The sequence below is a fragment of the Mesoplodon densirostris genome, chromosome 14 (assembly GCF_025265405.1).
Source record: "Mesoplodon densirostris isolate mMesDen1 chromosome 14, mMesDen1 primary haplotype, whole genome shotgun sequence".
Classification (NCBI taxonomy): Eukaryota; Metazoa; Chordata; class Mammalia; order Artiodactyla; family Ziphiidae; genus Mesoplodon; species Mesoplodon densirostris.
The window spans coordinates 72553343-72579882 of NC_082674.1; the positions used below are offsets into that span (position 1 = coordinate 72553343).

Sequence of the window (26540 nt, forward strand, 5' to 3'; positions counted from 1 at the left end):
CAGGAACTAGTAAGACGGTTCAACAAGGCACACACATACAAGATCAATAAATTTTGAAAATCAATCAGGCTCCTCTACACTGGCGATAACAAATTAGAAACTGTAAAAGAAAATAAGAAAAAAAGAAGATCTAAAAATTGTCACAAGAGCCATATAAATTATTTAGAGCTAAGCATACGTAGAAGGCAATATAACTAACAAACTGAGTACGAACAGTTAAACTCCGCCCAACCCAAGGTTAGGAAAAGACTGTTGTTACTTTATGAGAACAGACCCTCTTCTTAAGGAGCAGATCAGTAAGTGAGAGTGAATCAAAGAAACACAGCATTTGAAAAGTCAGCTAGTCCAAGCCTCTTGATCGCACATACAGAAGCTGAAGCCCAGATAGGTTGAGTTACTTGGTAAAGGGCCCAATGTCCTGACTCAAGGACTAGCATTTTTCACTCATTCGCAAGACACAATCGAATACAGTACCTTGGAAAGAGATGGGGAAAAAATGAAGAAATCAATTATATAGTTCCTCATCTTTAAGTACAGAAATAGCCGTGACAAAATTACACGTATTGAGGGAAAATTGAAGTGCAGAGTTTAAAATGTCAATAATCCACAGGGAAACTGGAGACCATTTAAAATATTCATATTAAATCTCTCTAGAAAAGACATTCAAAGATGTCCAATCAAAATGTGAATTTTATAACAGACATGGTATGATACAATTTATAATAGATATGGTATGAACCTTCCCCTTTCACGGGAAAGGTTCGGCTGGGAAAAAGGAATTGTTCTTGAAAAGGGGGCCTGTGCTATTGCAGACACTGTGCTCAACCCAGGTCCACCGAATGCTCTGATGTCAGCACTGAGGTCACAGAATTCCGCTGTGCGCCTGGCAACCTTGCAAACATAACAGCCCTGGTGAGCACTAGGCAGTACTGCTGGTTCACTAAGTGGCACAAGTTTTTCAGCCATTTAGGAGACTTGACTAGTTTTGTTTGTATTGAATCATTTCAACGGATTGCCCAAGAGCCAACAAGGGCCAACCTGTAGGGAAGAGGAGGAGTTGGACATCTCTTGAGGCATCTTCTAAGGGAGACTTCTAGTTGGTACGATGGAACGGCGACAAAAGAGGAAACATCTGGAAAATGAAGAGTCCCAGGAAACTGCCGAGAACGGAGGAGGTATGTGGGGGGCAACTTGTCTGGGGCACATGGGTTTCTGCCAAACTGAACCTTCTCTAGGAAGTGGGGGACTGAGAACGTGTCACCTGTGAGGCAGGGAGCGAGAGACCTTGTCTCACTGATGCTGCCGTATCCATCCGGAGGGTCCCTGTGGTGTGAGACGGCACAGAACGGCCAGATGCCCCCTGGGAGATGGGAGGTCAGCTCCGCTGGTCTGAGGACTCTCTCCTGGGGCAGCCGGGCCTGGAGCTTTGTCGCACTCACAGCAGGCTGCATCCTGCTTGCACAGACCTAGAGGTGCAGCTTTTCTCAGTCCCCGATTTCTCTCTTATGCTCTTGGATCTTTCCCTGGGGTCATGAGGTGGGGGATGTGAAGGATGCAAGGATGCTGAGAGAGACCCATGAGTTGCTTGGCCTCTTTTACCAAAGTGGAAAGAGAAGCCCCATGACTTGAAGGCCCTGTTGAAAAATATCTCAACAAGTGGAATGCACTTCGAAAGAAGATTGTTTGTCTAGGGATGGTGTCATATTGAAAGCAAGGAGGTTTTATTCCTTCAACAGGAAGAATTTCCCAAAGGAGATCAAGGGAAGGGAAGGGTTTTCCAGAGACTGAGACCGCGTGGGCGGGGGTGAGAAATGGCCTCAGGGTCCTGGGGGAAGCTCTGAGAGCCACGGGCCACGGGGTGCCTGCGTGCATTAAATGTAGGCGAGTAGCTTGCCCTGGGAGAGGGGTGGTCACCCCAGAGCTCCAGCTAGAGGCCTCTGCCCCAGATTAGAGCCCAGTAGCTCCTACCAGGCCCAGGGCCCTGGAGACTGTAGGATGGGCCCTGGGAATGGAGCTCTAGACAGCAGGCAGATTTCCAGGCAGTGGCTGGGACAGGCTGGGGAAGGCAATGACTGCCCCTGACCATTCAGAATATTTTGCTCTATGTTCGTGTGTGTGTGTGTGTGTGTGTGTGTGTGTGTGTGTGTGTGTGTGGTAGTGCAGAGGACTGCGGGATGAATGGAGGTAGAGTGCTTACCAGATATAAAGTCTGCATGGTAAACTTCTTGTCACCCTGCCTGGACCTGGCTGACACTCGGTGTACGTAAGAGTGTATATAGATTTCTTGTTAGGGGTGTTTTATGAGACAGTAACTCATACACCCATGTACACTCTGATACAGCAAAAATATCACACACCCCACATATAACTTCCTTAGTAAACCACACACAGCACATGGAGATATATACACGGATCCCTCCTCTACTACGTTCTCATACAACCCACCTGTATCACAATCCTCTCCTCCAACACCAAACGCTGGAGATGAGATATGTATATAGACACACACACACACTATATACATATATGTATCTCCTCAAATCTCGCACAAACTCAGCTAACTTCAGCCATCGCTAAATACCTCTATAAGAACCAGTCACGTGTCATACACACCACACTTGTAACACATTCTTTTTTTTTTTTTTTTTTTTTTGTGGTACGCGGGCCTCTCACTGTTGTGGCCTCTCCTGTTGCGGAGCACAGGCTCTCGACACGTAGGCTCAGCGGCCATGGCTCACGGGCCCAGCCGCTCTGCGGCATGCGCGATCTTCCCGGACCGGGGCACGAACCCTTGTCCCCTGCATCGGCAGGCGGACTCTCAACCACTGCGCGACCAGGGAAGCCCATGTAATACATTCTTGAGTAATGCCAGACCCGCTTTCTACAAACCACAGTAAACCACAGTCTCACTAACCCATGTCAGGGTTGCCAGATAAAATATGGGCTATCCAGTTCAATTTGAATTCCAGATAAAGAACAAGTAATTTTTCAGTATCAGTATGTCCCAAATATTGTATGGGCCATACTTACACTAAAACTAAGTAAGACCAAATACTGCATGGGAATACTTACACTAAAAAATTATTCTGGGTTTATCTGAAACTGAAATTTAACTGGGTGCCTTGTATTCTTGTTCGCTAAGCCTGGCAACCCTTATATACTTACCACCAGCTCAGGTATTATATATTTATTGTATTTTTGTTTAGTCTGTGTCTTCCCCTACTAGAATGTGCAGCATTACCAGAGACTAGAACAATGGAAGAGTGCCAGATACACAGGAGTAGCTGCTTACTCAATCTTGGTGAATGAACACACACCATAAATACAAGCCACACCATGTAATGAGGAAAAGTTACATGTCCCAGAATTCCTGACTTGTGAACAGAAACCATGCACACAAAGGCCACAGACACAGATAAGACACATCTGCACCGTGCTCCCCATGCCAACCCCACACTTACCACAGACTTAACTGATACACAACACTCACTCTTCCCACATACTCACAGTCACCACCGAGGCCTACAGTACCAACAAGACAGTGACAGAGTAAGTACTGATTGGAATTAAATACTGGAGGATCCACTGGGAACCACACTCTCAACTGTGTGTATTCACTGCACCTGACACGTGCCAGACACTCGGTAAATACTTCTGGACAGAGGACTGATGAACCCACCCTGAGCCTTTCATTCTCCCCTCAGGAATCTCGAAGTCACAAGAGGATCCCCCTCGGCTTGGATCCACTGTGGTGGCCCAAGGCTGCAGCCCAGGGGCAGGGGAGGTCTCCTCTGCCTCTACATTCTTCTCCTGTGCTTCTTCTCCACGCAAGCTCATCTACGCTGGTAAGGGCGCAGGGCTCCTCAGGTGAGGGGGTGCTTGGCTGTGAGGCAGGAGGCACACAGATCCCAGGGAGGCTGAGAGGAAACCCAGGGTCATCAGAGGTGATGAGGGCTCTGTGGAGGAGCCTGCGAAGGATGGCTGAGCTGTTACGAGGGTGTGGATCCTAGCTGAGTCTGGGGGTGTGTGTGAATCCTGGTACTACCATGGTGGGGAAGTCAAGGAGCAGGGGCCGGAAAGGTCTGGGCTTGAGGTGGAGGGAAGAGGGACCGGATGAAGCACCTTCAGAAGAAAATGTAGGCTTTGTCTTTGCCTTTGCTTCCAGAGAAGGACAGAGTTCTGCATCATACACCTCCAGCCTGAGAGCAGGACCATCCAGCTCAGGTCCACACAGCTCACACATACATCCGCCCTCCAGGCACAGCCCTTCTGAGAGCACACAGAAGCCCCAAGCACCACAGCCCCATTCCACAAGGAATGCACCACCGATATTCCCAAACTCACACTCCTTGTCATACACGCATCCAGCCGCATCCCTCACATACCACAGCCCTCACCACCATACTCCACACCCCTGTATACAGACACCGCTCCAGTATCCCCCCCACGCACATGAAAAGCCCACAGATGACACCAGATACACCGCTCCATCCTACGGCCAAAAGACACCAAGCTCACGACATAGCTACGTCATGCAAATGTCCCTCCCTCGTCTACCACACCTGCTCCCTCAGCTTCCGGCATGGCCCATGCATGTTATTATGTTTTTAATTTCCTTTTTCAGGAATACGGAGATCACATCGAGACACTACCCCGCCTACCGCACCCCTAGCCCAGGTTCAGGAAGAAGGGGAGACCGCTCCCCCATCACACTGTGTCTCCTCCTCGCCCTCTTCACCCTGTACGAACGATCTGCACCCAGACAAAGAGGAAAGGGGCATGAAAATATACTACATGCAGGTACAAGTGAATAAGGGTGTAGCTGTCTCCTGGAAGACAAAGAAACCCTTGGAGTTGCCTGAAAAGCAGCTGAGGATAGAAGAAGTGACCCTTCCTGAGGATATGTGTGCATTAGCCACTGACACCTCTTCTGATGTGTCCACCGAAAGCCTCCTGTCTGACAGTGAGCCCACTGGGGAGGAGAAAGAGTATGAGGAAAGGGCAGAGCCAGGCAGCCCATCAGGGTCACCTGCAGTCCAGGAGAGACCCAGGGCCAAGACACCGGACTGGATGGTGACCATGGAGACCGGCTTCAGGTGCATGGCCTGCTGCCGGGTCTTCCCCACCTTGGAGATCCTCCAGCAGCACGTGAAGTTCGGCGTCCTGGAGGGCTTCAGCTGCCGTGTCTTTCATCTCACCATGGCCCAGCTGAGGGGCAATGTGGAATCCCGGAGCACCCCTGAGGAGGAGGGCAGTGTGGAACCCGAGACCACCTCTGAGGATGAGGAGGATGAGGAGGACGAGGAGGACGAGGAGGACGAGGAGGACGAGGAGGACGAGGAGGACGAGAAGGACGAGGAGGACGAGGAAGAGAAGGTAGAAGGCCCCAGCCCGAAGAGACCCCGCAGGCAGGCTCTTTTCTCTCTTTTGAGTTCCACACAGCAACTGAGATTCATGGGACAGAAGATCCTGGAGACGGTGTGGCCTTGGAAGAGGTAAGGCTTGAGGCTGGCAGTCTTCTGAGCCTATGTCACGAGGGCCCAGAGGAGTCTAAGGGAAGGGGCCGCACACATGTGCTGGTTGACCTAATGGCTCTGCAGTTGCATCCGATGGGACACACCCAGCACTACCAAAGGCGCTGACCTCTGTTGACGTCAACAAGAAGGTGGAGCCTTTTCCTAGGCGTTTTCTCAGGGTCTGCACGATGGACCTCAACTCTTAGAGGACGTACTGCCAGCAGCTCCTTCTCGGCAGAGAGAGCCAGGAGTGGTCTCAAGAGAGGACAGGGGCCCTTGCAGGACCAGAACTTTGAGGTCTGAGAGCCTTGGGCCTGAGCCGAGATCTCACCCGGACCACTGGACCTAGCCTTCTGTGACAAAGGGGAATATGAAAGAGAGTCACGTGGAAATGAGGTCCCCCGAGATATGGAAATGTTCCAGAACCTCCGTTGCGTGGTCGTTGATCTGGAGCCAAGCTCCCTGTGGTGTGTGTGGCTCTGAGCTTTAAGGCAATGCTGGAGGGTAACCCTGACCAGCAGAGCTTGGAGTGCTGCTTGTCTCTTCCTGTTCTACCTCATTTGCTTTATCCCTTCCAGGGAGAAGAAAGGACCCTCGGGAGAGTAGCAGACAGAATGCCATGGTCTGAAGGAGGATGAAGGGACCGGCCCTCAGTCTAACATCATATGACAACAGAAGCGTCCTATGCAATAAAGGGCATTTTCCAAACCTTTCCTGGAGCTTTTATTTAATTACATTTTTCTATCTATGCATCTACCTGTCATCTACATCTGTATCTTTCAAGGTTTGTGAACAAGCTTTCACATAAGCACTAGAGACATACGCCAGCATTTTCCAGAAGAGGCTGCAAATTGCTGGGGACTCCTCACAAATAGGGAATGGCCACAACCCCTGCCACACAGACTATGCGCGTGGCCCTCCTGACGTACTCCCACTCTCTCTCCGAATTTCCCGACATCTGAGATGAGGGGGCTGGCTGGAGGCAATGATCACGTGCAGGCTGAATCTTCTCCAGATTCTGATTCTCTTCCTGGGCATATCGTCCTCAAGCACAGTCTCCATGTCCCTCGCCACACTGATCTCTCTCCTTCAGTCCTTCCCTCCCTCCCTCTCCTGCCTCCCAGTGCAGAGAATACTTTTTTGCATTTGAGACGACATTTATTTTTTGTTCACAGAATTCTCACCTGTTCTACTGTGGCCTCCGTTGTGAACATTCCAAAGCTGAGAATTTTCTTTTTTTCTCCCTCATTTCTGCTGAGTCTTTACCTTCCTAATGCAGTGAACTCACAGTGCCTAGCTGACTGGATGGGGAAAAGGATCCAGGGAGCAAAGAGAAATAATAAAAGAATATATCAGTTAATGTTTCATAGTGTTATCCAACTACATGTTTTTAAAATTTTGGAATAATATTAGGAATCTTCTCTTTGTAAAAAACGGAATGATTGGGCTTCCCTGGTGGAGCAGTGGTTAAGAATATGCCTGCGAATGCAGGGGACATGGGTTCGAGCCCTGGTCTGGGAAGATCCCACGTGCCACGGAGTAACTCAGCCCGCGCGCCACAACTACTGAGCCTGCGCTCTAGAGCCCGTGTGCCACATCTACCAAGCCCACGTGCCACAATGACGGAAGCCTGCTTGCCTAGAGCCCATGCTCTGCAACAAGAGAAGCCACTGCAATGAGAAGCCCGTGCACCACAGCCAAGAGTAGCCCCTGCTCACTGCAACTAGAGAACGCCCGTTAGCAGCAACAAAGACCCAATGCAGCCGAAAATAAATTAATTTTAAAAAATTGAATTAGTTTCAAGGGTACAATGTATAAAAGTACAATAAAAGCCCCCCTTCATAACCCCCCAACCCCACTCTCAAGATGGAATAGATATGCTGTGATACAATTTAGAGTCGTAGTACTACTACTCCTCCCACCACATCCGAGATCCTCTGAGCCTGGTGCAGCAGCTTCCTTTCTCAATGCTAGGACCCGCCACAAGACAGATGATAATCCCTTTGGACATTTCCAGGAGCAGCACCAAGGGAACAGTACCTGGGAAATGCCACTGACAGCTCAGAATATCCATGGCATTTCTAGAGCCTCGGCACTGCTCTAGCTCTGGGTATGAAGGTTCAACAAGCACGTCAGAGAATGTTCATACTTGTAAACAAGCTCCACCTTTGAAACACAATCTACATAGAACCACATATACAAGCCTGCACAATGGATGAAGCCAACGTCTCCTCCATGATTGACCTTCTGACCACCTTATTGTCTCCTCAGCCATAAAAGGTCAACTTCAGACTCACGATCTTGCCTTGTCACCAGAAACATCCAAGCTTGGATCAGTCTAAGACCAGATATTTGCTCTGTGAACTATTAGAGACTTGTCACATACACACAGGTAGAACAGGATTATTTCTATCTACCTGGGGACCTGGAGTCTTTCACATTGCTCCTGTTCAAACTCTCACAACAGCAAAAGTTTACCTACAAAGGGTTCAAGCTATGACACTCTCAATTTCCACAAACGTCCTCAGCTCTTGTGAGTCACATGCAGCCAATTCCAGGAATTGGAAACATGGTTGTGAGGATGAAACTGACTTTGGGGCTCCCCTTGGATATGGTCTTCCAGACTTACCCAAAGGCCATTAAGAGGAAGGTTTACCCCACCTCAGGGAAACCCGAGGCAGTACTTGCAGTCAAGGGCTGGCCATGGCTTCTGAGCTACATCCAAAGAGCAGTTCATACTGTACCTGGGTCTGCTGGAGCCATTTCTGACTGTCCGAGAGCCAGCACGTACCGCTCCTCAACTGCCTCCATTGTGGCTCATCAGTAGGGCTGTCAGATTTAGTAACTAAAAGTACAGGATACCCAGTTAAACTTGAACTCCACATGAATAATAAGTCATCACTTTTAGTATAAGTAGATCCTATGAACTATTTGGGGCATACTTATCTTCAAAAATGTACTCGTTGTTTTTCTGACATTCATATTTAACTGAAGAGCCTATATTTTATCTGTCAACCCTACTCAGCAGAAATGATGGAGGCTTATAGAGATCCAAGAGATGCCTCAGAGCATCCTCAGCTTTTATTTCCATGTCCTGGACAGTGAGCCCGAGCTTCCCACTCCCATTAATTGGCTATAATGGAGTATAGTCTCCATTTTAGAGGTTTTGCTACTTGTCATTGTTATTATCTTCCTCTCACAGCAGTGAGAGGCCCGCATATTGCAAAACAAACAAACAAACAAAAAGGAATAAGCTTGAATCATTCCTCCAAATCTCAGTGGTTTAAAACAACAAAGGTTCATTTCCCGCTCGTTGTACATGCCCATCATGGGCTGCCTAGGAGTTCTGCTCTTCGTTTTCCTTATTCCTGCCCCCAGCTTGACAAAGCCACCTCTCTCAGTCATCTTTGTAGAGAGAAAGAATTCTGGAGCCTCACACTGGCAGTGTGAGTTCTCGCCCAAAAGTAACACACATCACTTCCACCCAAAATTGTTGACCACAATCTTATTTTTAGGGAAACCACTGCCCAAAACTGCCTGCCCTGACCAGGCCCGATAGTAACCATTTTCACGAGTTATCGTAAAACAGGAGGTCCTGGTAAGGAACGCGGAACTAACCAACTACCACCAACCGGAAGAATTAGGGAAAGGTCAAAAGGACAGAGGAGACTCCTGTCCATATGTCCTACCAACCTCCCAGAATCCTTCTCTCTGGAACCTATCTTAGCTGAGCAATGTGTGCACCACCAGAAAGGATCCTGAGTCAGAATGACTGGCCGGAGACCACCCAGAAACGAACCCCATCACCATAACACCTGAGCCTGCGAGCCACATGGCAGAGCAGTTCTCCTGGGTCCCCTCCCCTCCTGCTCTGCACCCGGACACCCCTTCCCAATGAAGTCTGTTGCTTTGTCAGCACGTGTGTCTCCTCAGAAAATTCTTTTCTGAGTGGTAGACAAGAGCCCACTCTTGGGCCCTGGAAGAGGTCCCTCTTCCTGCAACATTATCATGTGTCTCTCCATTTTCTAAACTCCTTAGGCAAAAGTAATTGTGAACACTACTACTGCATAGTACAGAAACCATACAGGAAAATTCGAATCCCTCCCTGTTAAATAGGAGACTTGACAAAACCACCAAGCTATGCATTCACAAAACTGGGTCTAGAACTCACATCTCTTAGGTCATGATTCAGAACCTTTTCCCACTATGCTATATGTTAGGATTTTTACACCGAGACAATGTAGTTGGGTTAATAATGCCTTTCATTTTTTGTTTTTCTTTTTTTTTCATAAATTGATTCAGGAGGGAGGCTTTGGAAGCCCCTAAAACACTTGCCTTAAACTGAAAAGCAACTGGAAAATAATCCCACTGCCTTTTAAAATGTTTGACCTAGTAAAGATTAGATGACTGGGAGGCTTTTATGTTCTGAATAGAAGGAATAAAAAGGAAACAATCTTCCTAAGACTTTAGGAAACGGGCGGAAAAACTCTTGACTCCCACTTTGCTATTTTGATTAGCTCGTTGACACTTCAGTTCTTTGACTAATAGCAGTGGCAACAGCTGGAGGTTAGCCAAGATATAAGTGTATATAATAGGGTGGCGGCCCCTGCAGAACCACATACCACTGTAAATGCTTTAGCTCAATCCTATTTGCTCATAGGTCTGTGCAAAGTAACAAATGGTTCTGAAACATTTATTCCAAATAGCTTTCTTATTATTACTTTAAAGATAACTTGGCTGCCAAATACTTGCTCCCTGGTGAAAAAGAATGCATATATGGGAGGAGGATTTATGTATCAAGATATGCTACTTATTTCCCTCCTGCTGATACAATGCACATCTAATGAATTGGAGATAATCTTCCTCTCTTCCCCAAATTGTAGATAAATGAGTATGTCGTTTCTCCCTCCCTTCAATTCATCCTGGTCATAGTTATTTTCTTTAAGAATATTATTCCCCTGCTTAAATCTTAAATGGCTTCCCAATGCGAGAAGAATAAAACCGAAAATAGTCAACCGAACGTTCAAAGCCCCGTAGGGTTGAAGACCCTGCCGAGTTTTCCAGACTAAGCGTAACACTCACCTTCCCGCCTCCACTCAACTAGGCCAGACTTCCCTCCCTCCATCAGAGGACAGGCGCTTGCTCAACTCATTTCTTTCAAGACTATAATTTTTCAAAGTACAAATTGTTTTTAAGTTCAATTAAAATCCCACTTTCTACAGGAAGCCCTTCCAGATATCCCAGTGAGAATGGACCACACATTTTCCCAGCATGTTAGTTGTACCTCTGTGATAACTCTTTTCACATCCTTCAATCGGGCAGACTCTTAATGAATGTGTCTGATTTCCCCCACAACATAGAGTAGGAGCCCTTGGAAAGTAAGAGGCCATGATTCCTTATCTCTGGATTTTCCACATCTCCTTGCACTGAGTATGATCCCTAGCAGGACCCTGTGAGCTCCTGGGCACAAAGCCTGTATCGGTGTCCCCCATTTCTTGATTACAGGAAATAGGCTTCATTCAGCCTCCATGACCTTCCCTGAGTTCCAAGGAGCAGGTTCAAACAGTTGCTAATTAGAGAAGGGAGGGGATGTGAGACAAGGGAGGAATAGTCAAAAGAAACACTAGTGCAGCCTTGGGGCAGGGTCTTGGTTCCCCCTTAAGGGATACACATAACAATATCTTTGAGCTGTTTTGCAGATACTGAAACCCCCACTAGGTGGGAGAAGTTAATGGTGTGCTACCCACAAACACGCAGACCCCAGAACCAGTTGGAACCGTAAGGTTGATGATGCTGACACCCACTTACCTCACCACCAACCAATCAGAGAAATGTCCATGAGCTGATCATGCTCTCCTCTTTGAACGATTACTATAAAACTCCTCACTACCCTCTCCAGGTCAGGGACACAGAGTTTTGAGGGCAATCGCCTGCTCTAGCCCCCTTTGCCTGGCAAAGCAATAAAGCTATTCTCTTCTACTTCACCCACAACTCTGTCTTGAGATTTAATTCAGTGTCAGGGTACGGAGGCCGGATTCGGCTTCAAGTATGAGCTCCCCTACTTGCTCCTCTATCCCGCAAAAAAAAAAAAACAAAAGCTTAAATAAATTACCAAAGTACTGGATCTTCTTCCTCCCTAGGCAAAACAATGTCCTGACCAGTGGCCTCTCTTCCTTTTCCCCATACCAGCACAGGAATGCCATCTCTGCATTTATGCTTGCCTGTCACCATGTTCACGTAACTGAACAAAAGTGACAGCCCTCGGGCTTCCCTGGTGGTGCAGTGGTTGGGAGTCCGCCTGCCCATGCAGGGGACACGGGTTCGTGCCCCGGTCCGGGAGCATCCCGCATGCCGCGGAGCCGCTGGGCCCGTGAGCCATGGCCGCTGGGCCTGCACGTCCGGAGCCTGTGCTCCGCAACGGGAGAGGCCACAACAGTGAGAGGCCCGCGTACCGCAAAAAACAAAAAAAGTGACAGCCCTGTTCATCCCATGTCCTGTGTAATCCACCCAACTCCCTTCGTCTCCATCTAAAACTATTTTTTACACTGCCTAAAATTTAACCATAGAGAATCAGGACTTTGAATGTTTACCCTTCAAAGATTTTTATTAAAATACAAGTAACCTCATGAGAAGTGGTGCCTTAACTTAAACCATCATCAGCCACTGTTTTAGCAAGGACTAGGGGAAAACAGGCTGAGAATTGGGCCATTTTTTAATGGCATTGGAAATGTATAGAGACAGGAAGAAGAAGAAATGGTATCTGATCAGGAGGTAGATGTTGGGGAGGTGGTGAAAAAGTACCAAAAATAAATATTCAACTTCCTCATAAATTTGCAACAGACAAAATCTTCCTGAGCTGGTGCCCCTGTGTGAAGCAATGTATTAAGGACATAAGACATAGAGATCCACTGCAAATTAATCATGTTAATAAACTGAGCTGAGACTCAGAGTTCAAATAACTAGGGTTGAGAAGAATATTCCAAGTTTATTTTTCAAGGAGCCCAGAGATTGAGGTAAAACCCACAGCTGTAAAGAACACCTTTGCATCAAGGACTTAGCTTCTATGTATGAATTGTAAGTAAGGGAAGCAGCCTTAGAAAGCAGAATCAGATGATTACTGGTGCCTAGGAAAACCTCTGGCCTAAAGAAGTCATCTGAAGTTAGCCCCATCTTCCTCTAAACCCATTTGGTAGGGTTTTGACAATCTCCTCCATGAACATAATACACTTGACATGAATTCATGGAAGTAAATGAGGTTAACAGGATCTGACCAACACCTTAGTGTCTCTTCCAAAGGATGGGCAGTGTATCCATAATGAGGAAAGGGATATGAAATGCTCACAAATCCCATGATGAAAAAGCCTATTTCCTGTAATCAAAATGATCAAACCCCCACTCCTTCTGCTGGAATATTTACTGTTGACACAAGAGTTCAGCTGTAGAATATGAGCAAAAACCTTCTGTCAATCACTTTCAGTCCTTAATTGGATAAAAAGAGCTAGAGATCTTTCAAAACAGTTGAAGATTGCTACCTGACAGGGGGCTGGGAGTAGTGCAACTGGCATATGGGTAATTTTTAAGGCTACTTTTAAGTGTGAAGCCCTTTGACTGGTTCTCTGTCTCATGGGTGTCCCAAAATTTCCATCTCACTGAAATTTGGAAAAGAATTCAGGTTCTCTCTTTCCCCAGAGAGGGGAGGCAGCCACAAGCTTTACAAACCTAGCATTTGTACATACAGCGAAGTTAGATTCGCTTACTATTGGAGCCTGACAATACTTGATACCTGATAAAAATCACTGTCAAATAACATTTATAAGAACCCAATTGCATGAGATGGGGTATGATGTTGAGGATCACAAGCAGTTACAGCAAAGGCCTCCAGGTGCCCAGAGTTTAGGGCAAGCAAATGAGTATATAGGAAAGGCAAAATTTAAAAATGGCAGACCAAATCTGAATGGACCAAGTAACTGCTTTGCCATTGTACATTCTTCCTATTCCCCATCACCCATCCATCTATCCATCCCCCCAAAACATACCCCAGCCCTAGTGACAAAGGTGGAGGCAAAGCCTGGAAGGACAGTCCACAGGTACTGAGATGCTCAGGGTTGGGAAGGACTTTGATGCTTGTGAAATCCAATCCACAGTACCTTTGAATTTCCTCTGCCATGGCTCCACCAAGTAATTACTTGGCACATGTCCTAGGACCTTCAGGGACTGGGAATCCACCACTTTCTAAAACAACAACAAAACTCAACATATTTAGGCAGATAAAACATATTTAGGCAGATAGAACAAAAAATTCTTCCTTGTAAGGACAAATCCACTTCCCCAGAGCCTGTGGCTTCTGGTTGCATCTTTTAGGGCCACAGAGGAAAAAAAATCAACATTCCTCTTCCACAAGACAATCCTTCTAATATTTGAAGACTGTTATCTCAGCCCTTCAAGTCTTTTCTTCAGCTGCACAGCCCTATTTCCCTAAACGTCCAGATTTCATTTCCACATTGTGATCCAAACTTTCTCCTGAATGTGGGTCCTAGTTGCTTTATATTTATCTTAGTCTACAGTCCCCAGAACTTAACACAGTATTCCAACTAAGGTCTGACCAAGGCAAAGCAGAGTGGGGTTCTTACCTCCCCCACCAGAGATACTTCTCTTAAGACTGGCTTTTTGGTAGCCACATCAAACTGCTAACTCCTACTGAGCTGATACAGCCACTTTAAAGTAGCCAAGTCATACTTCAAAACCATTATTTCTCACCAAGTAATGGAGCTATCTGGGTTATCCAGACCTCTTCTATCCCTCACCCAAAGACCATCCATAAGCCTCACCCCACCAACATAAAAGCACAAGAAATGGGTAAAGTTTTCTGTTTTGTACTTTCCTTGGAAAAAGCTGAAAATTATTTGATTCGCCCAAGACTCCTCAAAATACCCCAGGTCAGGGGCTTCCCCGGTGGCGCAGTGGTTGAGAGTCTGCCTGCCGATGCAGGGGACACGGGTTCATGCCCCGGTCCGGGAAGATCCCACATGCCGCGGAGCGGCTGGGCCCGTGAGCCATGGCCGCTGAGCTTGCACGTCCGGAGCCTGTGCTCCGCAACGGGAGAGGCCACAACAGTGAGAGGCCCGCGTACTGCCAAAACAAAAAAGAAAAAAGAAAAGAAAAAAAAATACCCCAGGTCAAAAATTGTCATCTCAAAACGTTATGCAGCTCGGTGAGCTAATTTCGTGAATCTTTAAATCCCATGAAGGATACCTAATGCGTTAGACCATTAAGTGGATCCTGCCTAATTAACAGTCAATCCTAGGGGAAAGAGTGCAGGTCTGTCATTAGAGTCACCTGAGTCCGAATCTCAGCCATATGCATAAAGTGCTGTTGGCCCAGGACAACTTCTTCTGAGTCTTGCTTTCCTCCCCTAGAAATGGGGCTAAGACATCCATCTTGCCATGGCCTTGTATAAAGTACTTGACACAATGCCTGGCCTGTGGCGGATGGGCAGTAAATGCTATGTTTCCCCTCGCAGCACAGATTATTACAGCTTACACCCCATTTCCCTAGCTCTTAGACAAAGGGCCCGGGACTTGCTTGTCTTCACATCCCCCAGACCCTCAACACCAGCGTTAAGTAGACACACATTCCTCTTGAATATAAATGTGAGCATTTGGCTTTAAATTCAGTTGTGTATCATCTAGAAATAATGACATTTCTGCTCTGGCCTCTCAGTTTCAAAGGGGTATTTTTTAATTCCCAGGGAATAGCTAAGATTACCTATTATTAAAAAGAAAAAAGATAGACTCTACTCAAGTCTTGGGCAATCGTGTTCAAATGGTGCTCTAAGTCTCGGAGAACAGGTTGACATTGACATGTCTAATATTCTTAATGTTGACCCAATTTTAATCAGGTAACCGCGTTTCAAGACACAGCCAGAAACAGGAGGGGCAAGACGAGGCTCTGACGGGGAAAGCCAACCTCTGATATATCCAATTTCTGACCTATGGCTCAGTCAGCTCAAGGAAAGTTTTGTGGGTCCCCAGTGTCTTCCCAGGGCGACAGACACTCCCACACGGCCTCAACCAGGCTGAGGTAATTGTTACTGTTATGGCTTTAACGATGTGAGTGGGAGAACATGAGAATTCTGAAAGAGATTTATTTACTGCAAAGCATCCCAAATCTCTCATTAATCTGCTTTTCATTTGGCAAACTCTTCCTTCGTTAAAAGTGCCACACTCTGCTCTGCGGTTTATGACAAAGCAAAAACGTCTCTGGGAGGCAAAGCAGCAAAATGGAAAGAATGGGGGCTCTGGAACAAATCAGACGTGAGTTTGATTTCCAAGTGTGTTATTTACTTGTTCTGTGACTGTGGGCAGTTTTCCTTAGCCTGTTAGAACCCCATCTTCCTCATCTGTCAAGAGAAGATGATTGTCCTGTCCTGGTTTATGAATATTGAGATCAGCCCTAGGCCCTAGGGCACTATGTTTGTTTCTCCTTTAAGGTTCAGTGGTCACCTGCAAAAGGAAGATCATTATATTACCAACTTCATACACTTCGTGATGAGGATTTAAATGGGTGAATGTATGTAAACTAACTAGAACAGAGTCTGGCACAGAGGAAGTTCTATACAAGTGTGTGTTATCATCATTAAGGATTAAATGACACACATAAAGGACGCTTTGAATGGTGACTTGCACCTGTTACATATGAGGTGCTCAATACATGTACGGGAAAACATCTCCCCTCCCAACTAGAGACTTTTCCTCGGGGTCTGAAGAAACTCCTTGGGTGGGAGGAGCTTTTCAAAATTATATACTCAGGGCTTCCCTGGTGGCGCAGTGGTTGAGAGTCCGCCTGCCGATGCAGGGGACGCGGGTTCATGCCCTGGTCCGGGAAGATCCCACATGCCGCAGAGGGACTGGGCCCGTGGGCCATGGCCGCTGAGCCTGCACGTGTGGAGACTGTGCTCCGCAACAGGAGAGGCCACAACAGTGAGAAGCCCGTGTACCGCAAAAAAAAAAAAAAAATATATATATGTATATATATATATACTTTCCTGCTCTACCATTTGAAAATAAGTTCCAGACACCATGACAGTTCATCCCTAAATATCACACATCTGCTAAGAATGAGTGTTCTCCTATATAATCAGAGTATCACTTTCATATATCCACATTCAAATTTCCCCAGTTGACCAAAATTGTTTTTTTTAATTGTTTTACTTTTTCAATCTAGGGTCAAATCAAGGTTCACACATTGCCTTCGATGACGTCTTTTAGTATCTTATCTTTTTTTTTTTTTTTTTTTGCTGTACGCGGGCCTCTCACTGTTGTGGCCTCTCCCGTTGCGCAGCACAGGCTCCACACGCGCAGGCTCAGCGGCCATGGCTCACGGGCCTAGCCGCTCCGCGGCATGTGGGATCTTTCCAGACCGGGGCACGAACCCGTGTCCCCTGCATGGGCAGGCGGACTCCCAACCACTGCGCCACCAGGGAAGCCCTGTCTTTTAGTATCTTACATCTTTTCCTGAAGAGCATTCTTTTTGTTTCTGTTTCTATTTTTACAACATTGAAAAATTCAGGACAGTTGTCCTATATTATGCCCCACATTCTATATTTAATTGTTCTTCACCACGAGAATCAGGTTAAATATTTTGGCTTAAGTACTACATAGCACACAGGGGACACTGTATGCCTCCCATTGGGTCAGGTATCTATTCTAAAGGTTAATTTTCCTTGGCAATGGAAACACATAATCCATGGGATAATACCTCTTGCCACCTCCAACAACATTTTACTCAAAAGTTTTAGTATTCTTTGATGATCTTTGCTTGAATTGCATTCAGGTGCAAAATGGTGATTTTTTAAAAAATTCTCTCCTTTTTCTACATGTACTATAATCTTCTGTAAAGAAGAGCTTTCCTACTTATTTCTTCTCTCTCCCTCTCTTTCCCCTCTTCTTTCTATCACTCTAGATTTATGTTCAATGTGATATAATCTCGTACCATCATTATTCTTTTCAATGCTCAAATTGTCCCATTTTGACAAGTGGAAGCCCCTTCATCCTGGCTTCTGTTATTCTTTTGACATGATCCCATTAGTCTTGGAGCACTTCCCTGCTTGACAGTGTGACAAGATATCCCAGACTTACCTTGTATTGTCCTTGCCCCAAACCTGGACTTAGTTCTCCAAGAAACCCTGGTTCCTTTCAGTACACGCCAATATCTGTGCGTTGTAACCACTCTGATGAAACAGAATGGATCTCCCACCCCAAATTTGGTTGGAATGTCAAGACTGATGACACACAGGAAGAGGGTATGAAAGGTTTATTACTTACTTAATGAGGCTTTCTGGGGAGAGCAGGGTAGTCTTCATAAGCTGGACTGAAAATGGTTTGTGAGAGCTGGAAGAAGACCTGCGGGGGCTTTTATGGTGGTTAGAGGGTGAGGCTGGTATGAGGGCCTCTGTGCACAGGTAGGGGCTTGTGTGGCTTGAACTTCCCATCAACACCAAAGGTGGAAGCACTCAGACTTTCTTTTTTTTTCTGTTTTTTTTTTTTTTTTTTTTTTTTTTGCGGTACGCGGGCCTCTCACTGTTGTGGCCTCTCCCATCGCGGAGCACAGGCTCCGGACGCGCAGGCTCAGCGGCCATGGCTCACGGGCCCAGCCGCTCCACGGCATGTGGCATCTTCCCGGACCGGGGCATGATCCCGCGTCCCCTGCATAGGCAGGCGGACTCTCAACCACTGGCGCCACCAGGGAAGCCCTCACTCAGACTTTCTTATCAGATTTCCCGGAAGTGGGGCACAAGGGTGGAGGGAAGGATGAGGTTTAAGATGTCAGCAAACATCAAATAAATGGGGTTAGATAAAATTTAAAGTAAATAAAATCTAAAATATTTTTTAAATGTGTTTAATTTAAAAAACGTTAAAAATAGAAAAATTTTTAAATTTTTAAAAGTTTTTTTAATTTTAAAAAATAAAAATAAATTAATTAAAATGCTTTAAAAATGCGGTCAGACTATTACACTGGGCTACACTTACATTCTTTTACATAAGTCTATGAGATAGAGATCTGTTACATAGGTACCATGTGTGCCCAAATCACCTTCACAGGGTACATGTCAAGTACCTGGAATAAGAACACAAGGCACTTCCAGCTCTTTAAGTGGGAAACAACCTCTATTAATACACAGTAGCAGCAGCAAAATCATTATTCCTTTGCAAGTTACCTGACATTTTCCAATTGTTTCTAAATCAGTTATGGACCGGGCTATCAATTTTCTGTTTAGAAAATCAACTTTAGAAAGGATATGTGATTTCATGATGTCAGAGGGCTCCCCAGAGGGTCAAAAGCATTTAAACTTCTCTCTCAGTCAAGACATCAAGATAATTCTAAGAGCCTCTGTATTTCATATAAATGTCAGATTAGAGCAGCTCATCACTAAATTCAATTAATAGAAATAACCATTACATTTAAACACTCAAAAAATAAACCTACAGATCTTTGTCAAAACATATAATGATAATAACAATAATATTAGAAGCTAACATGAATTGAATGTCTTTATGTTCCAAACACATTACAGTCATCCTCGTAACAGTTCTTTGGATTTACTATTAATATTATCTCAAGTTTGCAATGAGGAAATTGAAGCCCAAAGAGGTGAAGTAATGTGACCAACATCCCACAGCAGGTAAGTGAAGAAGTGAGAATTCAAACACAAAGCAGAAAAATAACATTGAAAATTCAACATTTCGGGACTTCCCTGGTGGTCCAGCGGTTGAGATTCTTTGCTCCCAGTGCGGGGGCCCCAGGTTCAATCCCTGGTCAGGGAACTAGATCCCGCATGCCGCAATTAAAAGATCCCACACGCTGCAACAAAGACCCTGCAGGTCACAACTAAGACCTGGCACAGCCAAATAAATAGACAGACAGATAGATATTTTTTTAAAAAAGAAAATTCAACATTTCATAACTGTATTTTAGCTCTGAAAGTAGAACACAGATTGATTTCCACTCAAGACAGAAAGTGCCAGACTGGCTCAGATTTTAACCTAGTCAGCATAAACTTTTATTCTCTGCTCTTCTATTTTTACCTTAGAATATTAGGGTCCAGCATCCAAGGCAGCCAGTAGCCAAATGACCAGGGATGGGGCAGATGAACTGTTTGGACTTTTCCAATCCAAAGGATCACATCAGCAATCAGTTTGGGATTCAGTGAAGTATGCCCTATTGCGGTCTTGAGGTGATTTTTTTCGGCTGAAATCCAGATTGCTCTGTGTTGTAACCACTCTGAAGAAACAGAATAAACCCCCCACCCAAAATCTGGTTGGAAAGTCAAGACTGATGACACACAACAAGAAGGTATGAAAGGTTTCTTACTTACATGAAATGAGAGAGGTGTTGAGTTCAAAAGTACCTACAGACTAATGGGTTAAAAAAATGGTTCAACCACTGCTTGACCTTCAGCTTTGGAGAGCTCAATATCACATGTGTAGTGTAATAGTCTACATGACATAGCTTTCAGAGCACTTGTACACACATCTCATTGAATCACCTCAATAACTGAGTGTGAATGACAGAAAATTTACCTATGCAAACGTGAAGCAAATATCTCATGGAATCAATATGTGTATTCCAGTAGGCAGAAGGTGCTAAACACCTTTATAACCCCTTGGCGCACGGCTTTGCTCAAATGGCTGTGGCAACCAGCTGTGCCGCAGATATAACCTTTGACAAAATGACACACCTCTGCTGCACTGCCCGTCACTTGCTTTCTGGCCCAAGCTTCTCTGTCCACTGAGATTCTGGGCTGTGATGGGTCATGTGCAAAACTGTAAGTACAAGGAAATTAACACCCCTGGAGCAACGCTTGATTAACATAGGATAGGAACTGGGAAATAAACACTCACCTTTCCCCATCCCTGGTGGACGATTCTGAGGCATATTCTGTATAACTCCAGTGCGGCCCTGCTAGCATTGAGCCCCAGCTGCACCCGGCCACCCTCTTAAAACTGCATCCTTGGATTGGCTTCCTTTCTTCCCTGTTCCACTCTTCCCAATCTGCTGTGCTTATCCTGCTTTATCAGATTTGGCTACAGTCGTTAATTAATAAATCGTTCATATACACTTCAAGAAACATCACATTCCCTAGGGACCATTCATCAAGCCCTTGTCATAGAATCTGCTTTAGGGGGGAACCCAAACAAAATCAGAGAGTTTAAGTAACTTAAAAAAGAGTCAGTTAACGTTGCAGTTAGAAAATAGCTCTGCTGTCTCCTTATGGGATGTGATTAAAAGCACAGGCACTAAAGCCACATTCAACTGGGTCTCAAACTAACTGGTGTACCTTAAGAATGTGACTTGATTCTTCTGATGCTCAACCACTTAACTGGAATATTAATATAAATGGTAATAACAATGGCCAGTCATTATTGAGTGCTTCCATGTGTACACTCTTTGCATATATTAACCTTCTAATCCTCACCGTAACCTTATGAGATATATATATATATATATATATATATATATATATTTTTTTTTTTTTTTTTTTTTTAATTCAAGACCCATGTATTCTCTACTTCTGCCCACATGGAGACACTCTCCTGGAAAAGGCATTGAATCCTTCCATTCACTTTAACACCTTGTGCTGAAAACATGTGTTCCGAGGTTTCACCTATGAGATCCACATTCTTAAAGCACTGATTCTTAAACCTCATCTAGATTTCTCCCCTTGGATGGGGGGAGACGACGCAAACACAGCGAAGAACCGCTCAGGACTGTGGGCTCTGCTCACCCAGAAGACCTTGCAGCTCCCCTGACCACCCGGCTGGATCCAGGACTAGGGCCCTGAGACGAGGGGTGCCTGCTGGGCTGCTGCCAGCGCCCCCGCCCCCAGCTCCTGTCCTCTTCACTAGGCTGGCTGTCCCCTCTAGTTTCCCTGGAGCTCGGGGACTCCAGACGGTCTCCGCTCACACTTCTGTGTCACGCCTGCTGCCTCAGCACTGCTGATCCACACCAAGGGGGAAAAGCACACAGAACTGCTTTTCAACCCACCAACATTCCACACACAAGTTATTTGATAAGCCTGCGGGTTCTTTTACAGCAGGAGGAGACTCCCAAGGCCATGACTTCCCCCGGCTCCCCACTGCCCTTGCCGGCAGACTGGACGTGCGTGGCCACCGTGCTGAGCCGGGCACACCCCCCCGGCTCCACTCCGGAGCACCCTCCTGGAGAATCCAGGACGGTTCCCTGGCCTCATCTGTCCTGAAGCCAGCCCTAGAGTGACAAGAGCCACACCTGCAGGTCTATTCCACTGACCAGCCGCACAGGACCGAGCTGGGCCCACGGACCTTGGTCTGGATTGTGTTGGCTGGTCATTCTTGCCTAGGTTCACAGGCCAACAGCCAGTGTCCTTCCTTCCCTGCTCATCACTGCACCAGCGGCTCACTCCTACCTGCTGCCGTCACACGCTTGGCAACCTCGTGTTCGGGGCCAGCCAAGAACTGAGACCCCAGCAGGCCCCTAGTTCCCAGCAGGCAAACTCCCTGTTAAACTACCGCTGCCTGGCCGTATTCTCGAGGCTTCAGAGCCGGGAAAGTGCGGAGGGCAGAGCAAGGCGCGGCGCCCCCAGCCCCTGACCCGCCATGCTCCACGGAGGCGCCGGATCCTCGCCGCACCACTACCAGCAACACAAGCGACCTCGGCGCCCGCCTGTCCCGCGGACCCAGGACGGAAGCGCGGGGCGTGGGGCTTGGCGCGCGGCGGGAACCCGCGGCGGACGCTGGGGCGGGCGGGGACCCCGGGTTCCGGCCCCCGAGGCCGCGCGGACCCGCCAGGCCCACCTGCGTCCCAGCCGCCCGGAAAGCGAGATATAGTAATAATAATATTCATAATAATAATAGTATTACTAATATAATAATATTAAGAGATTAGGTTAATAATAATATATAGTTATATAGTATATCATAATAATATGATAATGTTGGTATTCTATTATTAATAATAATTATTATTATATATTATTATTATTGCCACTATTCTGCAGATGAAGAAACTGGGGTACAAAAAGCTTACTATGCCCAAGATCACAGAGCCAATAGGTGACACCTCAGGTATTCCAACTCCAGACGATCAAACTCTAGGGCTCACACATTTAATCATTATTAAACACATTTAAACACTATTAGCCTCCTCACAGGGTTGTAATAATAAAATTTAAAATAAAGCATCTAGTACAGTGCCAGTTGCATCAACAAGTGCTTAGAAACATTAACGCAAAAAGGAAAGAAAAATACTTTTTAAAAAGTTTAAATCCTGATGAAAAAATTGACAAATACTTCTTCTCTGTTCATTTATCTTTGTTTCTCTCATTTCCTTTTTTCTTGGACTCTCTTCCATTAAAATGTCAGTGCCCTTCCACCACTGTGACTCACTGATGTTTTATCTTTCCCTTGTTCCTGGTCCCCAATCACCTGCTCCAACTTCACCCATTTCTTCCTTTCAAAGCTCATTTTTCTCAATTTCAAGGCTGCTGACACATCAGCTTGTGAAACATTAGAGAGTTTATTTTCATACCATTCCCTTCAGAATATCACTAGAATAAACGTGTTTGTGGTACTTGAGACAAACACCCCAAAATACACGGACAGTTGCAATCAGTATTTGTCAGACCCTTCAGTATGTAAACAGAGGCTTCTCCAGTGAGGATAATTTGCATATGCATGAGATTCACTCAGGGAGCTTTAATTAAGGTCCCTGACAACTTCTCCAATTGCATTTTTCACAACTGCCAAGAAACAGTGAACTGCAGTGCGGACTTCTTTACCCTGGTGGAAGAATATTGTTTATAGAATTCTGAATGATTCAATGATCACTAGTGAAACATCAGCAGATGACACATAGATGATTCCACAACTGATGCACTTTGTCTCCTTAGGCAACCTTGAATTATCCTATGTTTTAGGAAAGCAACATCTGTAACAGCTTGACTCTTCTTTGGAACTAAGCCGAGTATGAATTAATTTAGTTTAGTTTAATTATATTAGGTGTTTCCCAATGAAGAAACATTCCCAGGCACTGTAAGTAAACTTGCAATTTAGGATCTCCCATTGATATAGCCAATATTTTATGATAAGTGTAAATGAGTATAACCTTTAAAAATCGTGAAACACTGCATCATAACTTATATAATATTGTACATCAACTATACCGAAATTTCTTTTAAAAAAGACCTTCCATTGAACAACCTTTTCAAGGTGGTTGGCACATTGACATTTCCAAGGTTTGCACTGGTTCCTCTATTCCTGTGGAAAACAGCCATTTGCTGTGACTTCTGCACAATGGTTAGTTAATAAAAAAAATTAATCTACACATCAAAAGACCTTAATGGATCCACATCTCACACTGAAATATTCCCCCAGCTGAAGAGCTGACTACATATTGCTTACTCTTTCAGTCATCACTTGTTTCAAATGAGTAATTAAAGGAAAAGCAAAATTCTCAGGACCCACATATTCAATGGTATCTGTGTTTGTCTAATGTCCAGGATGTGCATTTCCTTGCATTTTAGGGGATAATATTTCCATGCCAAATATCAATATACTTCAGTGGTAATCATATAAATGTCTATAATTTCAATTTTCTCTCTGTGTTCCCCGTCTAGTTAACTCAAATATAGAACCCCATATTAAACATTCTGAAACAGTGTGTCCTCCAGCTTTATCAGCTGAGGAAGTTGTACTGAACTTTAAAATCTAATGACATATGATGCTTTTAAAGGGGAGTTCTTAGCACCGCTTTCACAGAGCACTCTTGGTACAGGAATCACAATTATTAGCAGTGCCTTTTTTGTTTCTTGTTCTAAGAGACTTCTCATTTGGGGCTCATGGTTACACCTCTAAATAGATTTCACGCTCCATGCTCAGAGAAAAGAAAAGCACACACAGCTCTCCTAGTATCCAAATGATAATCTCTTCACTCATCATCACAAAAGTCCAATCTCTATCCCAGAACCTATTAAATTAACTACAAACTCTTTGCTGGACTCGAGTTCTCATCAAAAAAGCCTGTCTGTGAGGACATTGTACTCATTTAACCTCACTATTCTACAGGATGTTCCTACACTCCAGAATGTACCTGAAAGGGTTAAAAAAAAAGTCCTTTCCTGTGATCCTCTGAATTAATCATAATGACTGCTCTCGATGACAAAGAAGGTCCCACATGAGGGGAGATCTGAGTGTAAGAACTACTGCTTGGTAAAAGCTCTGGCTTAGGGATATGCCATCACTTAGCCATAGGAAGTTCAACTTATTAGAGTTCAAAAACAAGAAAGGGATTACTTGCAGAATCCAACTGAAGACGGTAACAATCCAAGAGGCAATCGATTCCAAGGGAGGCACTGACGCCAAAGCTGAGCGGGGCTCTAAGACAACAGCCAACATTGGAGGTCAGAAATCGGGTCACAGAGTAAGGGTATCAGGAGGGGGCCGCAGGCAATCAGCTCAGAGGACACCTGCTCCCCAGGAGTGACACACCCCCACTGGTCCTTAAAGACCTACCACAGCAATGGTGCCTGGCAGGAAATACTCACGAGAGATGAAAGCTTTTCCTTTTGAAGCTTTGATGGCTCTCCATAGCCTAGTACTACCCAGAATCAGCCTGTGCTGCTGGAAGGCATGCAGCTAACAAGTCAGAATGGCACTTTCATCCATTTGTTTCTCAATTCTAGAATGCTATCATTTTAAAAGAATATTCGAAAGAGACCTTACAGTGACCTCGGAGAAGGGGGACATACTGGGTGCAAATATGTTGCTGTCACACACGCTCATTTAGGGCTGACTCCACCTCTCCCGATATCACCTTCCCCACAACCATCACTATCAGTCAGTTCACCAGGAACCAATAAGCAATATCACCCAAAGCTACCAAAAATTTAATTTTAAGTTCGAAATGGTCTCAGAGGGTGTCAAAATTGTTAATGCCACGGGGCCTAAGCCAATGCTTCTCAAACTTTCATGTGCACACAAACCTCCTGAAGGATCTTGTTAAAATTCTAGAGTTCTGGGGTGTTAACTGAGTGCTTGCATTTGTAACAAGCACTCAGGTGATGTCAAAAGCTGCTGATCTATGGATCACACCGTTGAGTCCCTTGGTGACTCAGAACCCCCATAATTGTCCAATACTCTTGATGCTCCTTCAGATTAGAATTCAGCCTAGAATCAAATCAAATTCTCCAAACCAAGGGGTCTCAAACTGAACTCCATGGGTCTCCAGCTCTGGCACCAGACTGTCTAGGTTTTCATCTCAGCTCCTCTGCTTACTTCCTCCATTTCCTCATCTTATAGAATGAGTATAACATAGAACCTGTCTCATCAGGTCATTGCTGGAATTAATTGAGATGACTCAGGTAACATGCATCACATAGTTCTTAGCATGGTAATCAGACAACAAAGGTTAGTTGTCCTTAGAGGACCCCAAGAAGAACTTCCGGGCACTCTACGAAGCCTTCAAACTTATTTCTAAAATACTCTATGTGCTGAAATTCATTTACCCGAGAGAGAGTCTATGTCTTTCATAGATTCTCAATGGGATTCACAACCCCCAAAAGTTTGAGAACTGAATTTAACAGCACATTCAAAGTACTATACGGGCTTCCCTGGTGGCGCGGTGGTTGAGCGTCCGCCTGCCGATGCAGGGGAGGCGGGTTCGTGCCCCGGTCTGGGAGGATCCCACGTGCCGAGGAGCGGCTGGACCCGTGAGCCATGGCCGCTGGGCCTGTGCGTCTGGAGCCTGTGCTCCACAACGGGAGAGGCCACAACAGTGAGAGGCCCACATACCGCCAAAAAAAAAAAAAAGAAAAAGTACTATACACCATGCCCAAATGAAATGCAGTGATGATGAAACATATGAAAATCAATCATTGTAATACAGCAAATTAACAGAAGGAAAGACAAAACCACGTGATTATATCAACTGATGTAGAAAAAACATTTGACAAAAGTTTAATACCCTTTCCTGATAAAAACACAGCGAACT

General features: G+C 45.4%; 2 protein-coding genes across 3 annotated transcripts in view; both read right to left on the reverse strand.

The window, feature by feature from the left end:
- The window catches only part of LOC132502197 (lipoyltransferase 1, mitochondrial-like), a 130063-nt gene that overhangs the window by 18005 nt on the left and 85518 nt on the right, over positions 1-26540 (reverse strand). The window contains exon 1 of one of the 2 annotated variants that reach the window (XM_060118033.1): positions 13664-14588. The exons of the other annotated variant lie outside the window; for it this stretch is intronic. Within the exon in view, the coding sequence (XP_059974016.1) occupies positions 13664-13683 (20 nt within the window). The 5' untranslated portion in view covers positions 13684-14588. Of the gene's footprint in view, positions 1-13663; positions 14589-26540 lie in introns of those variants that run through there. 2 annotated transcript variants of the gene reach the window in all.
- LOC132501387 (zinc finger protein 226-like) overlaps positions 22055-26540 on the reverse strand; it is a 91957-nt gene continuing 87471 nt past the window's right edge. Inside the window, 1 exon segment of the mRNA XM_060116970.1 lies at positions 22055-22348. Coding sequence (XP_059972953.1) covers positions 22055-22348 — 294 coding nt within the window.